General features: G+C 42.4%; 5 protein-coding genes across 5 annotated transcripts; 2 read left to right on the top strand and 3 right to left on the bottom strand.

Annotated features, from left to right (window-relative positions):
* Positions 1-134: 134 nt before the first annotated feature.
* Positions 135-1,753, bottom strand: LOC5504949. The gene is made up of 3 exons (XM_001625754.3): positions 1,634-1,753; positions 1,303-1,505; positions 135-1,176 (listed from the first exon to the last, which is right to left on the bottom strand). Exons 1-3 carry the CDS (start codon positions 1,719-1,721, stop codon positions 535-537), a joined length of 933 nt encoding a protein of 310 aa, XP_001625804.3. The 5' UTR covers positions 1,722-1,753; the 3' UTR covers positions 135-534.
* A 1,378-nt stretch (positions 1,754-3,131) lies between these two features.
* LOC125565515 lies at positions 3,132-4,441 on the bottom strand. Its single transcript, XM_048728392.1, has 3 exons — positions 4,279-4,441; positions 3,910-4,118; positions 3,132-3,743 (listed from the first exon to the last, which is right to left on the bottom strand). The coding sequence occupies exons 1-3, from the start codon at positions 4,388-4,390 to the stop codon at positions 3,651-3,653; spliced, it is 414 nt and encodes a 137-aa protein (XP_048584349.1). The 5' UTR covers positions 4,391-4,441; the 3' UTR covers positions 3,132-3,650.
* Positions 4,442-4,908: 467 nt separating this feature from the next.
* On the bottom strand, positions 4,909-5,490 carry LOC125563048. The gene is made up of 2 exons (XM_048727732.1): positions 5,354-5,490; positions 4,909-5,177 (listed from the first exon to the last, which is right to left on the bottom strand). The coding sequence occupies exons 1-2, from the start codon at positions 5,436-5,438 to the stop codon at positions 4,909-4,911; spliced, it is 354 nt and encodes a 117-aa protein (XP_048583689.1). The 5' UTR covers positions 5,439-5,490.
* A 960-nt stretch (positions 5,491-6,450) lies between these two features.
* On the top strand, positions 6,451-7,978 carry LOC5504948 (homeobox protein ceh-62). The gene is made up of 3 exons (XM_001625768.3): positions 6,451-6,657; positions 6,918-7,117; positions 7,338-7,978. The coding sequence occupies exons 1-3, from the start codon at positions 6,567-6,569 to the stop codon at positions 7,848-7,850; spliced, it is 804 nt and encodes a 267-aa protein (XP_001625818.2). The 5' UTR covers positions 6,451-6,566; the 3' UTR covers positions 7,851-7,978.
* Positions 7,979-9,560: 1,582 nt separating this feature from the next.
* Positions 9,561-13,590, top strand: LOC116618136. The gene is made up of 2 exons (XM_048727723.1): positions 9,561-12,248; positions 13,369-13,590. Exons 1-2 carry the CDS (start codon positions 9,561-9,563, stop codon positions 13,588-13,590), a joined length of 2,910 nt encoding a protein of 969 aa, XP_048583680.1.
* The last annotated feature ends 927 nt before the right edge of the window (positions 13,591-14,517 follow it).

Here is a 14,517-nt window from a genome sequence, read left to right as displayed (position 1 = left end):
CTTGTATCTCAGAGTTTACCGACGTCCCTCTAAACCTAATTACCACCCCACTTAAAGAAAATGCCGAAATAAAATCTGTCAATTTATCATTTATTCATTTGTTTGTTTATTTTATATTTGCAAACAATAAAAGATTGTTTGCAATCAATTCTATCTATAAACGCAACGAACATTCTCGGTACCGTATATCTTACAATAAGATAACATGTATTTTTTTTTTTCGTTTCATTTTTTGGGATATTGGAATGATTTTTTTAAGCAAATCCCTAACGGCTTTTTCGCCCGTCGCGCCGCTTGGTCAAACTGATGCGAAGCACCCAGGTTTAATTAATCACCATCAACCGTCAGTGTGCAGCCTAGGGAAGCTTGTGCTGTTATGCGATGATTCAGCATCACGTCTGGATGTATGGTCCACTTTTTTATTTAGTTTTTTCTCTCTATTTTCTCCTCAGATACGATGTTACTTCGGTAGAATAGTTTTAATTATTTAAAAAAAAATCGAGCAAAAAAAGGAATGTTACTTAATATTAATGATCATGATGAAGAATGGGGACCCAGAACTGCTAAAATAACAACTATTGATCGGACGTATATATCGTTAGTAAAAAAAAATACACAGAAAACCAACAAAACAAAGCAGTTTTCGGATATTTTAATACATGGGGTGTATTGAAATATTACATATAGAAATCGATGACCCCTAAGCCTCGGTGCAGTGCGGTCTTGTAGCATCTCTAGGATCTGTGTGTTCTGTTGCAGTATCATCTCCATCATCCGCTTCATCTCACCCATCCGTGATGACATCACGTCGTCAATCCCGTACGCTCTGCGCATGCTCTGTGGGGCAGTGGGGGTCTTTGGTCTGAAGTGCTCGTCGAACTCGGCGCCAAAGATGTAAGCGGGAAGCTCCTTACTCTCGGCTGGTCTATCGTAGAGAGGAGTGGAGCAGTACCGCGGGGAGCCTGGGTACGGAAAACAGAACATACGCGTGGAGCCTAAGGAGGAGTCAGACAACTGTGGAATGGACGGCGACGGACATGATTGGTCAGCGGCTGCAAGATGGTCATGTGATGAGAAGCTCCCGGTGTGGATGGAAATAGCCGCTGACTCAGAAGCTGATGGTGCGAGGTCTCTTAACTGGGCTCTGTTCTTGGCACGTTTTTGCTTGAGCCATGACTATAAATAAAAAGAGTATATGAACATTAATATTAACTGTAACGATTTCATGCCCCTTGCGAGATGCCTTTGGCGCAGAAGCCTTCTTGGCTTGATGATTTATTATGTTCTCATCATCTTCTTCACCTTAATTCGTTTGACGGGAGCTTTGATCTCGGCGGCGAGCTTGTGACGCGCAATGGTTGTCGGGAAGTCGTTTTCCATGAAGGCAGCATCAAGTTTATTCACTTGTCTTTTGCTGAGCTTACTGCGCATGCGCTTCGCAGTTCCTCTGATCCGTCTTTTCCGGTGAGGTTTGATTACTGCGGGGCTTCGCACAAGGCCTGAATCTGAAGGATGAGATAGAAAAAGAATTGTTAGTGCGGGTTTCAAACTGTCAAAATCACATTTTTTTATCGGGGGTAGTTGGCTCTTACGAGTCGGTGAAAAAAAACACGTAGAAATGAACTCGGCTTACCGCTGGACCGTGTCTCGGAGATATCGCTGTCACCGCCATACGTCAGAAAGCGTTTGACTTTCTCGATTGCGCAGGTTGTATTGTTCATGATGCCATAAGATGTTTGGTATGTTATGATCAGTGTTTGATTCAGAGAGTTTATATACACCTCATTCATAAAGAGCTAGGATAAACAAACACAAAAATAGACTTGCTAGACAATAGCATTGGAGGTGTGAATTTTTCATTCCTAGAAGTGCGAATTTTTCGGAATTTTTCGCTCTTTTGTTTCGCTCGATGCTTTTGTTTCTTTGTTCGGTTCATTAGCGAAGTTTTCCTCTATTGTTCTCATCTGCGCCACTTGTAAACTTGGTTTACTCAAATCAAATGAGAAACAAAGCTAAGAAAATGTGATGGATGTTTATCTGGTTCCTAGCCATATTGCACTTCTAAAATAGTTTCTTGAAAGTTTCGTTTTTTTCCATTTCAAAACCAGTTTTCAACGACTTCTACCAGAGCATTACTTTTGTTGTGCGACTATTCTACAACATCTCGATATAAATATTCTAGAAATCCTAGTTCGCTCACCGGATCTCAATATTGACCTTCTATCACCTTTTCACCTTCCATTCTGAATACTAAGTATGCACCTGCTAGTCAGAGGCTAGTCATACAGGTCATGCGCAGTGTTACTTACTCCAAAACCAGTTTAACGTTAACTCAAGATGAACATCTAATTTCCAGATATGTCCAACAAGCCAAACATATTCCTCAGCCTCATTATTCTATAGTATTTTATATGATTATTGTTTCTAGTCAATTAACGCGCTTTAGTACTCATCATTTCTAAAATTGTACCTTTTCCTTAGATCAACATCAGTTTGCAATTATTGCATCACCTTCGTTAGAGCAGTCAAACCAGTTTTTGCCAAATTGTTAATTAGTCAGTATAAATAGAAGTTCACTGTAAAACATATTGCACTTGTAATAACGACAGCTTGCTGTGGAGGCTATCGAGTAAGTTCTGTTGGCTTTGGAAGACAATCCCTAGTCGAGGAAGAGGTCTAGTAAGGATTCCCTTCTATCAGCCTCGCCTAGAATGAGCTTGAATACCTCCCTGCTTGCTAAAATGAGCTTGTCCTTACAATAAACGCTACTGTGAACCAGCAACCAGCCGTTCGTATTGTGACCTCCCGCATGCACTTTGACCTAGTTAACCCCCCAACAACACTTTATTTTGTTAAAACCCAAAACCTTGATCTCACAAAATTGTAAACATTGTAACTCAAATAGGATAGTTATCCATCAATAGAAATTGTAATCGAACTTAATTCTCTCTTGTACAATCCTGCATCCGATAGAAAATTCCTAATTAAATCGTAATAATCTCCCGACTGAGAGAGTTCGTTTGTGTTGTTGGTATGACCATGCTCCCTGTGAGAGAGTTCGTTTGTGTTGTTGGAATGACTATGCTCTCTGTGAGAGAGATTATTTGTTTTGTTGGTATAACTTTGCTTTATTTGCTTCTCGGGCGCGCCAATGGAGGGTAGTGTCTCGTTGTTCACCTCTGCACCATGTGATAGACCATCTCTCCTACTAATGTAATCAACCTTTGCATTTTGTTGAGGAGTCGTCGAGAGTGTATCGGCCTTTCGTGTCTCCTCGCTCTTGGCCTGTAATAGTTCATTTGTACTAACGTACCTCAATTCTGGGTGTGTTCGCAGAAAAGAGAGAGAAGCAACAGAGGGCGGCGTGTTTTCCTCTCTCGCCTCGACACCTGGCGCTGGATCCCAAACCACAAACTCACGCGCTTCTGGCTCTAAGAAATGCCTCAAAGGCACAGTGTTAGAGTAGTTAAACCTTGACGAGTCCTCCTCTAAGCCCTGGCCAGACGGTGATGAGTCGTAGAGAGGGCTAAAGTGGCTCAGGGGTTTAGTTGTAGAATAATCAAGTGAATTGCCGTAGTCCACTTGCGCGCTATCATTTCTTTGCGATGGAATTCTCTTGTAGCAGTCATTCCAAGATTCCGCTTGTGTAACTAACGTTTACGCTTCTGTTGAACGCTACCTGATAATTCGTCCCAGTTCTCTTCCATCTTTTTAAACCTGTTTCGGCGGTTTATGAACCATTGCTGAGAAGAGAACAAACAGAAAAATAAAACAACACGGAAAAAAGTTTACGCTATTCGATTTGTTTCTGCCTTATCAATGACAATAGTATGACTACAACATGGCTACAGACATTGTGTACAAATTAAAGGACTGTCCTGTTTTATGTTTAGTTCTGTTATCTCCTACCGTGATTCGCTTCTCGGTGGTTTGTAGTTCTGATGCCAGCATTCGCACGCGAGCCTTGCTTGGTCTACACGTTTCTTCGTACACTTGGAGCAAGCGAGTGAGTTTCTCTCCGTTAAACTGCAATCGCGCTGGGGCCAACCCTTGCGCTCGTCTTACGGCCTCGCCGAGCAAAGACACGTCGTATGAAGTGTTGCAAACTGGCCTGTACCCTGGTCGTGGAAAGGGTTTATAAAGATACTGCAAAGATAAGTCTTTTGAAGGGGGAAGGGTTGCAAAACGGCCTGTGTTCTGAGGTCGAGAAAAGGGATTATACTCAATAATTTGGAAGCGGGAATTGAAAGCTAACGCATGAAAAAAAAATCATCTTACCAATAAACCAATCGGAGCCATCGTGGTACGGTAGTTTGTTGTGAGCAGCATGATCTAACTGCGAGTTTGAAGTGCTTCTATCGATATAACGTCTCTCTTGCAGTATCTCCATCGCTAAGCACGACAAATGTAACGCAGAGATCGCGGCCGGATTTATCGAGGACTCTAAATAAACATCTTTTGGATTGAAAATGGCGGCATACTTCGCATTCCTCAGGGGAAAATATCGTGCGCGCGCATGGAATACGGACGCTCATTCTAAAGTCTCACGTGCTTTATTTATATTTGTGTTGTTACATGGTTGGATGAGGGAACAGGTTGCTTGTTATCCTTATATAAAAAAGTATTAACCTAAATATCTTTAATTGCTACGTGCATTATGCGTGTCACAAGTGAAGGTAGGAGAATTTTATTCGTGCGCTTTATTCTTTGTCACGTTATCTATTCTCATAAAGCTGAGTCTATGTGGATGCGCTTCTGCCTAAAGAAATCACTCCAACAGCAGCTACAAAGAACAACAAATTTGTCGTTAGCCCCCAGAGAAACACTACAAAACTGCTCGGTGCACACGGTTATATCAAGCAGTTTTATCGACAGGCCTCTAAGCATCGTCATATTTCTATTCCATCCTTACGCCGCTCCTTTTAAGCACAAATCATTAATCAAAGTTCCACTTATGGAGACAAAGTTTTGCTCGAGTTGGTCAAGTGGAGGCTTCTCTATCACTTCTGTGGCTACGTCATCACCGGAGTCACCATCAACGTCATCACTGACGTCATGAGCGTACACGGGCTTTTGCTGGAGTTGTTTGACATATAAATTGAAGCGCGTTCTGCTGGTCTGCGGTATCGCCATGCTGCCGCTGAGCACTTTTTGGTGACTATCAATCATGGAAATGCCTAAAAACAATGATAAATCATCTTAGACCGTATTTCATAATACCATTTTTAAGGCATATATACACGTGTAAAAGAAGCAGCATCTACCTAAATTTATTGTGAGATAGCGTTTTCCAAAGCCTTGGCACTTAATGGGAAACCACAAACACTGTTATACCGCGTGAGGTGGTACATACCGTAGTATTCGTTGATGGCAGAAATTGAGCTTTTACCAAAGTCGAGTCGTCTTCTTGACGTGTGTCTAGCTTGCGCTGAGCTCATGATGGACGAATGTCTTGTTTTCTGATGATATGTTCTTAAAGTGGAGGCGGTGATTGATTTTTAGAATCTGGTATTCATAAGGTTGTAAAAGAAGCCAAGCGCTAAACAATAGAACACACGAAAGTGATGGGAGTTGAATAGAACAAAACTCTTCACGGCGGCTGCTCACGAAAAAGTGCGAAAAATATTTTTCCTATTGTTCCATTGAAATTCACGCGACTTTTGTTTGACTATTAGTGTTGTGCGATCTTGTGCTTCCAGACGTGACTCGATGCTGGGTGTATGAAGTTTTATCCCTTTTTCACGAAAAAATATAAATTATTGTAAGATAATGTTTCCAATTTGCGTTTGGTAAATATAAAATGTTTTCTAACATAATATTATTTGTAACAAAAGATTCTGTACCATAAAATCATTAAACCCTACAGAAATCACAACTGTTGCACATGATACACAAAATGTTTATTAAGTACAAGGAAGAAAGTAGGAGAAGTTCCAGACATTTATTGGCTCAGAGCAGGAGTAAGCTAGAGTGATTTCTTAAACATGCGTAGCTGATACGCAAACGGAGTGAGACAAAAACTGCGGATTTTTTCGTTGCGTACTAGCGTATGCGTGTGAGAAAAAACGCCTACAGATCCGATAAGGAATAGGAGTGATACATATTTCTTTATATTATTTTCAATATTAATGCTTTCTATGTCAGATCAGAATCAGCGAGTATAGTAACTTGTAATAAAACCCGTTGATTTGCTGCTCTCTGCTGCTACAAGACAGACACGCGAAAGATAGGCTTGTTTACTGCATTTTGCCATATCAAATCAACTACTAAAACATGTATCCTTGGTTCAATGTTTCTATGAAATTCCTGGGTAGAAAAGCTATTCAACTTGGTTTATGTGCTATTGTTGTCATTTGTGTTGACGCGAGAACAATAGTCGTGGATTTAGCTCCTCCCACTAAGAGCGCATAAATACCCGGGCATGTGATCAACACTAAATCATAATCCAATCAGTGCAATACCAACTAGATACATCAGAAACACCGTGTTATTAATCAACTTTGAGACAGAAGCAGTTCAGCCTTTATCAACTTCTGCCAACTTGGAGACTCCCTGTTACGCTGAGAATGGGTTCCTACACATGCCGCTGGTCACGTGTCAAGCGTCGCCTGTGTTTCGTGGACGCCCCTAGTGCATCTCGGGCCAGCAAGCGATATGGTGAGTAGTGCACGTGTTCTTTGTCACGACGGATATAATGGAGGATATATTTTGTGTTAAAACCCATCTTAACAAAGATTGGCTGCCCCTTCCCTTCTTTTTATACTTTTTTCAAACGTATTTGACTATTCTAAATCGAAGAAACAACTTGAGCCAAATATGAATGTTAACGCTTAGCACCCATGGTTACACTTAAAAGGAGAAAGACCATGCTATCATATAAACTGATGATATTTCATTTGTATTTTATTTGTGTCCAGACTTCGTTCCGCTGGTTGAGCTAGAGCAACCCTTCACCTCTCCCCCACACACCACTCCTACATCAGTGCGCGTTAGAAAGTTCTTCTCGGCTGCCGACAAGAGCCGCCTGCTACAGGAATACGAGAGTAACATTCACCCGAATAAAGAGCAGCGTACACGACTCGCGCAAGAACTACGGACAAAAGAGAAGCGAATCCGGGTAAGGTTCATATAAATCTGCCAGAAGTCAGACCTTATGCGAAACATGTGGAGCAGTACATTCTTTTAGAAGTGTAGTTTTTTTAAAAATTTGATAGGAAACCGCCTCTCGGGATTACTGAACTCTTGAATGTTATGCGTAAATTTTTGACTGTTCAGGGATTGTTTGTCGCAGTGATGACTAGCTATAGCTAATTTCGCGTTTACTGTTGCTATTCTAGACTTGGTTTGCTAACAAGAGAGCCAGGGATCGTCGAAACAGGAACAAACTCTTCATTACGATGCTGCGCGATATTCGAAAAGCCGACGAGCGACAGCGGTGGGCTCACAAACGTGCTCTCAGGGAATCTCTCGATCAATCAGTAACTGCCACGTCACTGTACCAGCCATTCGGGACATCTCTGAACCAATCCTTAGCTGCCACGTCACTCGAGGCATCTCTCAGCCAATCAGTAACAGCCACACCCCTCTACCAGCCCTTGACTCAGTCCCTCCCGTCCAACAATCTGCACCAGTCTCATCACGAAGACAGCTTTCTTGATCAGCAATTTGCTGATCAGTCACCATGGCAACCGACCCCTGAAAGCTGTATCGAGTACACGCAGCCTTTTCCTGATAAAAGCTTCAAGACGACTGGTTCCCATGGCAACAACATGTCTGTAGATTATAGCTGGCTGATCTCTATGGTAACACCGGGATTATACGATATCTCTCCAAGTGCTGGATGTCACTAAAAGTGCACGAAAATATGATTATAATTATATAGTTATTCACATCATGTATATATAGCCCCTATTCAAGATATCATCATTTCAATTGTATTAGTAGATTTCAAAATAAAATAAAACATGCAATGTCAAAAGGTCTCTTTAGGCTCAACTCGCCCCCTTTCCCCTCTAACCCCCCATTCTCATTATGCCAACAACCGCTTACAAGAGTGGATTGCGTTGAACTCTGGGTAAAATCTCTTATCATAAACTGAATATTATTATATAATACTATATTACTAATATACACCTCATTCATAAAGAGCTAGGATAAACAAACACAACAATAGACTTGCTAGACAATAGCATTGGAGGTGTGAATTTTTCATTCCTAGAAGTGCGAATTTTTCGATGCTTTTGTTTCTTTGTTCTGTTCATTAGCGAAGTTTTTCTCTATTGTTCTCATCTGCGTCACTTGTAAACTACTCAAATCAAAAGAGAAACAAAGCTAAGAAAATGTGATGGATGTTTATCTGGTTCCTAGCCATATTGCACTTCTAAAATAGTTTCTTGAAAGTTTCTGTTTTTTCCATATCAAAACCAGTTTTAAACGGCTTCTGCCAGAGCATTACTTTTGTTGTGCGACTATTCTACAACATCTCGATATAAATATTCTAGAAATCCTAGTTCGCTCACCGGATCTCAATATTGACCTTCTATCACCTTTTCACCTCCCATTCTGAATACTAAGTATGCACCTGCTAGTCAGAGGATAGTCATACAGGTCATGCGCAGTGTTACTCCAAAACCAGTTTAGCGTTAACTCAAGATAAACATCTAATTTCCAGATATGTCCAACAAGCCAAACATATTTCTCAGCCTCTTTATTCTATAGTATTTTATATGATTATTGTTTCTAGTCAATTAACGCGCTTTAGTAATCATCATTTCTAAAATTGTACCTTTTCCTTAGATCAACATCAGTTTGCAATTATTGCATCACCTTCGTTAGAGCAGTCAAACCAGTTTTTGCCAAATTGTTAATTAGTCAGTATAAATAGGAGTTCACTGTAAAACATATTGCACTTGTAATAACGACAGCTTGCTGTGGAGGCTATCGAGGAAGTTCTGTTGGCTTTGGAAGACAATCCCTAGTCGAGGAAGAGGTCTAGTAAGGATTCCCTTCTATCAGCCTCGCCTTCTGAGAATCGTCTGATCGTTACCTCCTAGACGAGCTTGAATACCTCTGCTTGCTAAAATGATCTTGTCCTTACAATAAACGCTACTGTAAACAAGCAATCAGCCGTCGTATTGTGACCTCCCGCATTCACTTTGACCTAGTTAACCCCTGACAACACTTTATTTTGTTAAAACCCAAAACCTTGATCTCACAGAATGGTAAACATTGTAACTCAAATAGGATAGTTATCCATCAATAGAAATTGTAACCTAACTTAATTCTCTCTCTTGTACAATCCTGCATCCGATAGAAAATTCCTAATAAAATCGTAATAATCTCCCGACTGAGAGAGTTCGTTTGTGTTGTTTGTATGACCATGCTCTCTGTGAGAGAGTTCGTTTGTGTTGTTGGAATGACTATGCTCTCTGTGAGAGAGATTATTTGTGTTGTTGGTAGGACACCTCCACGGCAGCGGCACCTCCACGGGTTGCCCCACGTTAGAATTTGTCTGTCTGTTTTTGTCCAACGTTCAATTTCAAGTCTATCTTGCGGCCGGCATGTGGCCTATTACATCAGCTAAATGGCAGTCCTTATTCCTGGTGTGTTGGTGGCCCTGTTTTATCATCATTTGGCCTTGTTTCAGTCAAGATCATGGGTTCCCGAATCCGAGTGCTCATGTCCGCCATCTTGGAAATCCGATACGTTCTCTGAGCTCGAGAAGGGTTTATGACAGCGCTACGCTGAAGTCAATTAGGAAAACACAACCCAAGCAACGTATTGATAAAGAACTGTGGCTTCGTTTGAAGGATCTAGGCATTAGAAAACCTTTTAGATCCTCTCGTAAGTCCCGAGTCAACCGTTCGGATGGTCTCCCTGTGCCTGAGACCACAGGTACCCCATCAGTCGATGATGTCGCTGCTGGAACTCTTAAAGCTTCAATTCCTAGTTTGGTTTACAGTAATATCAGATCAATTCAACACAAGATCGATGAGCTTCAAACTGTTGTTAATCTCAATAGACCCCAAATCGTCTGCATCACTGAGTCTTGGCTGCACCCTGACATCCCGGATGCTGCAGTTAACCTCCCCGGGTTTTCGTGCTTCAGGCGCGATAGAACACACACGTCTGGTGGTGGTGTATGCGTTTACGTCGACTCTAACATCTCGTGCACAAGACTGTCTGACTACGAATCACAGGACATCGAATCGATATGGATTGATGCTAGACCACGCAGGCTCCCTCGCAAAATCTCCAGGATATTACTTGGATCTGTATACCACTCCACTAGTTGTGACGAGGTTGAGAACTGTAGGCTCCTAGAACATCTGCAGTCTAATACTGAGAGCTTCCTACGTAATCATCCAGAGGGACTTGTTCTTATCTGCGGTGATTTCAATCCCACAAGTACTCGGTTCAGTGTAGTCGCTACAAAGCGTGCTACGGGTCTCTCTCAGATCGTCAAAGTACTGACCCGTGATACCGGCATCCTCGACTGGTGCCTTACCAACATGCCCAACTCCTTCGCTCCTGTGTGCCAGCTGCCAAAGATTGGAAGATCCGACCACTACACGTTGCTTATAACGCCTATTCTGAGGTCTCTCAAACCTAGGGCTAAGACAACTATTTGGAAACGTGACCTCCGGCCCAGTAAGATCCGGGACTTTGGCTGTTGGATAACGCAGCAGCGCTGGACCGAAGTATTTGACAAACAGCTGGTCTCTGAAAAATTCCAGGCATTTTCGGATGTTTTGTATATGGCTGTCGATAAGTATCTCCCTCTCAGGAAGATATCGATCTGCAGTAGTGATAAACCGTGGGTATCCAATAAGCTCAAGTACCTTGTTTCCAAACGCCAAAAGGCATTACATCAATTTGGAAATGACTCACCGCAATTCAAAATGTACAGAAACTCTGTTCAGGAAGAGTGCAAAAAAAGCAAAGCCTCTTACTATAAGACCAAAGTCGCCAAACTCAAGAATACCAATGTGAAAAGGTGGTGGAAAGAAGTCAAGGGTCTATCTGGGGACAGCGGGTCTTCACGTGACTGGTCTCAACAGATGTTGTGTGACGACATTCCAACAACCTCTGACCTAGCTACTAGATTTAACAATTTTCTCGGTAGTTTAACTGCGCACTTTGAACCACTCCCGCCTCAAGCACCTGGGACATTTTACCAGGTCCCTGATGATCTGTTGATCGATAATAGGCGTGCGTACCAGGCCCTCCGTCAGGTGAAAACCAACAAGTCATCTGGTCCTGATCCAATTCCAGCTAGGATCTGGAACACCTTTGCAATCGAACTCGCTCCTGTGGTTTGCGATCTATACAATGCGTCGCTCATTCAAGGATACGTCCCTGCTCCACTAAAGCAGTCTGAGATCTCGCCCATCCCCAAGTGCCCCCGCCCTAAAGTAGTCGAAGATGACCTACGGCCGATCGCCTTGACATCACAACTCGCCAAAGTACTGGAAGGGTTTACGCTTCAGCCACTATTCCATCAAGTGCTACATCAACTGGACTGGTTACAGTTTGCAGTCGCTGGGAAGTCTACTACTGAAGCGCTGGTCTATTTGATGCACATAATTTTCGAGGCTCTCGACAAAGGGGACTGCTGGGTCAGACTGTTTTTTTCTGACTTCAGTAAAGGCTTTGATTTAGTGGACCATAACGTTCTAATAGCAGAAATGAGTCACCTAGGTGTCCATGAATGTATCATTCGATGGGTGTCGTCATTTGTATCCAACAGGAGTCAGTATGTTAAGATAAGGGATTCACGCTCCCATGTAATATCACCTAAGGGAGGAATCCCACAGGGCACCAGGCTAGCTCCGTTACTATTTGCAATATTGGTGAATAGGTTAGCGCGCGACTGGCAGTATCGCATCAAGTATGTAGATGACGCTACAGTTTTTGAAATTGTTCCAAGAAATTCTCCTAGCTACCTTCCGTTTGTTGCGAATGACATAAATAGCTATGCCCTTGCACGCAATATGCGCCTTAATGCCAAGAAATGCAAAGAAATGGCCATGTGCTTCCTTACTTATAATTCTACTGAGCTTGCTCCTATGCTCATAAATGGTTGTGTTATTGAGCGCGTGGATTGCTATAAGTTGCTTGGTGTCCACATCACCAGTGACTTCTCGTGGAATACTCACTGTGATGCTATCGTGAAGAAGGCCACCAAGCGTTTGTATGCAATCCGTGCGCTCAAGAAAAGCGGTCTATCATCAAACGACCTTATTCAAGTATACTGTAGCACAATGAGACCTGTGCTTGAATATGCTTCGCCTGTCTGGTCGGCATTGCCAGAGCACTTGGTAGAGTTAGTGGAATCGGTCCAAAAAAAAGTGCTGCGCATAGTGTTTCCAAACCTCTCTTACCATGAGGCATTATCACACGCTAGATTGGAAACACTATGCCAGCGTAGAGAAACGGCATGCATCGCTCTCGTGGCAAAGGCCAAACGCGGAGGCCCCCTTAAACGCTTAATTCCTATTCCTGTAGCAACGCACCATGGGTATGGTTTACGGTCCGGTACGGCGTCTGTTGTCCCCATCTGCGGCCGTACGAATAGGCTCAACAATTTCTGTACTTATCGTTATCAACAAGTTATGTAAATGTAAGATAACATGTATTTTTTTTCATTTCCTTTTTTGGGATATTGGAATGATTTTTTTAGCAAATCCCTAACGGCTTTTTCGTCCGTCGCGCCGCTTGGTCAAACTGATGCGAAGCACCCAGGTTTAATTAATCACCATCAAACGTCAGTGTGCAGCTTAGGGAAGCTCGTGCTGTTATGCGATGATTCAGCATCACGTCTGGATGTATGGTCCACTTTTTCTTTTATTTTTTTCCTCTCTATTTTCTCTTCAAAAACGATGTTACTTCGGTAGAATAATTTTAATTATTTAAAAAAAATTCGAGCCAAAAAAGGAATGTTACTTAATATTACTGATCATGATGAAGAATGGGGACCCAGAACTGCTAAAATAACAACTATTGATCGGACGTATATATGGTTAGTAAAAAAAATACACAGAAAACCAACAAAACAAAGCAGTTTTCGGATATTTTAATACATGGGGTGTGTTGAAATATTACATATAGAAATCGATGACCCCTAAGCCTCGGTGCAGTGCGGTCTTGTAGCATCTCTAGGATCTGTGTGTTCTGTTGCAGTATCCTCTCCATCACCCGCTTCATCTCACCCATCCGTGATGACATCACGTCGTCAATCCCGTACGCGCGTGTTTGGCTCTACGCGTGCTCAGTGGGGCGGTGGGGGTCTTTGGTCTGAAGTGCTCGTCGAACTCGGCGCCAAAGATGTAAGCGGGAAGCTCCTTACTCTCGGCTGGTCTATCGTAGGGAGGAGTGGAGCAGTACCGCGGGGAGCCTGGGTACGGGAAACAGAACATACGCGTGGAGCCTAAGGAGGAGTCAGACAACTGTGGAATGGACGGCGACGGACATGGTTGGTCAGCGGCTGCAAGATGGTCATGCGATGAGAAGCTCCCGGTGTGGATGGAAATAGCCGCTGACTCATGCCCCTTGCGAGATGCCTTTGGCGTAGAAGCATTCTTGGCTTGATGATTTATTATGTTCTCATCATCTTCTTCACCTTAATTCGTTTGACGGGAGCTTTGATCTCGGCGGCGAGCTTGTGACGCGCAATGGTTGTCGGGAAGTCGTTTTCCATGAAGGCAGTATCAAGTTTATTCACTTGTCTTTTGCTGAGCTTACTACGCATGCGCTTCGCAGTTCCTCTGATCCGTCTTTTTCGGTGAGGTTTGATTACTGCGGGGCTTCGCACAAGGCCTGAACATGAAGGATGAGATAGAAAAAGAATTGTTAGTGCGGGTTTCAAACTGTCAAAATCACATTTTTTTATCGGGGGTAGTTGGCTCTTACGAGTCTCTTATACGGTGAAAAAAAAACACACGTAGAAATGAACTCGGCTTACCGCTGGACCGTGTCTCGGAGATATCGCTGTCACTGCCATACGTCAGAAAGCGTTTGACTTTCTCGATTGCGCAGGTTGTATTGTTCATGATGCCATAAGATGTTTGGTATGTTATGATCAGTGTTTGATTCAGACAGTTTATATACACCTCATTCATAAAGAGCTAGGATAAACAAACACAAAAATAGACTTGCTAGACAATAGCATTGGAGGTGTGAATTTTTCATTCCTAGAAGTGCGAATTTTTCGCTCTTTTGTTTCTTGATGCTTTTGTTTCTTTGCTCGGTTCATTAGCGAAGTTTTCCGCTATTGTTCTCATCTGCGTCACTTGTAAACTTGGTTTACTCAAATCAAATGAGAAACAAAGCTAAGAAAATGTGATGGATGTTTATCTGGTTCCTAGCCATATTGCACTTCTAAAATAGTTTCTTAAAAGTTTCGGTTTTTTCCTAATCAAAACCAGTTTTCAACGACTTCTACCAGAGCATTACTTTTGTTGTGCGACTATTCTACAACATCTCGATATAAGTATTCTTGAAATCCTAGTTCGCTCA

This window comes from Nematostella vectensis, chromosome 1 (assembly GCF_932526225.1).
Source record: "Nematostella vectensis chromosome 1, jaNemVect1.1, whole genome shotgun sequence".
Taxonomy (NCBI): Eukaryota; Metazoa; Cnidaria; class Anthozoa; order Actiniaria; family Edwardsiidae; genus Nematostella; species Nematostella vectensis.
This window is presented reverse-complemented; position numbering and strand designations above follow the sequence as displayed.

Excerpts from the sequence above, each read along its gene's own strand:
- LOC5504949 (XM_001625754.3), bottom strand. The coding sequence starts at position 1,721 with ATGAACAATACAACCTGCGCAATCGAGAAAGTCAAACGCTTTCTGACG. Across the intron at positions 1,506-1,633 it reads CTCCGAGACACGGTCCAGCG|ATTCAGGCCTTGTGCGAAGC; the intron begins GTAAGCCGAGTT and ends CTCATCCTTCAG. Across the intron at positions 1,177-1,302 it reads CTCCCGTCAAACGAATTAAG|TCATGGCTCAAGCAAAAACG; the intron begins GTGAAGAAGATG and ends TTTTATTTATAG.
- LOC125565515 (XM_048728392.1), bottom strand. The coding sequence starts at position 4,390 with ATGGAGATACTGCAAGAGAGACGTTATATCGATAGAAGCACTTCAAAC. Across the intron at positions 4,119-4,278 it reads TGGCTCCGATTGGTTTATTG|GGTACAGGCCAGTTTGCAAC; the intron begins GTAAGATGATTT and ends TTCCACGACCAG. Across the intron at positions 3,744-3,909 it reads CCACCGAGAAGCGAATCACG|CAATGGTTCATAAACCGCCG; the intron begins GTAGGAGATAAC and ends TTCTCTTCTCAG.
- LOC125563048 (XM_048727732.1), bottom strand. The coding sequence starts at position 5,438 with ATGAGCTCAGCGCAAGCTAGACACACGTCAAGAAGACGACTCGACTTT. Across the intron at positions 5,178-5,353 it reads TGCCATCAACGAATACTACG|GCATTTCCATGATTGATAGT; the intron begins GTATGTACCACC and ends CATTGTTTTTAG.
- LOC5504948 (XM_001625768.3), top strand. The coding sequence starts at position 6,567 with ATGGGTTCCTACACATGCCGCTGGTCACGTGTCAAGCGTCGCCTGTGT. Across the intron at positions 6,658-6,917 it reads TCGGGCCAGCAAGCGATATG|ACTTCGTTCCGCTGGTTGAG; the intron begins GTGAGTAGTGCA and ends ATTTGTGTCCAG. Across the intron at positions 7,118-7,337 it reads CAAAAGAGAAGCGAATCCGG|ACTTGGTTTGCTAACAAGAG; the intron begins GTAAGGTTCATA and ends TTGCTATTCTAG.
- LOC116618136 (XM_048727723.1), top strand. The coding sequence starts at position 9,561 with ATGTGGCCTATTACATCAGCTAAATGGCAGTCCTTATTCCTGGTGTGT. Across the intron at positions 12,249-13,368 it reads CATCAAACGACCTTATTCAA|GGAGGAGTGGAGCAGTACCG; the intron begins GTATACTGTAGC and ends GGTCTATCGTAG.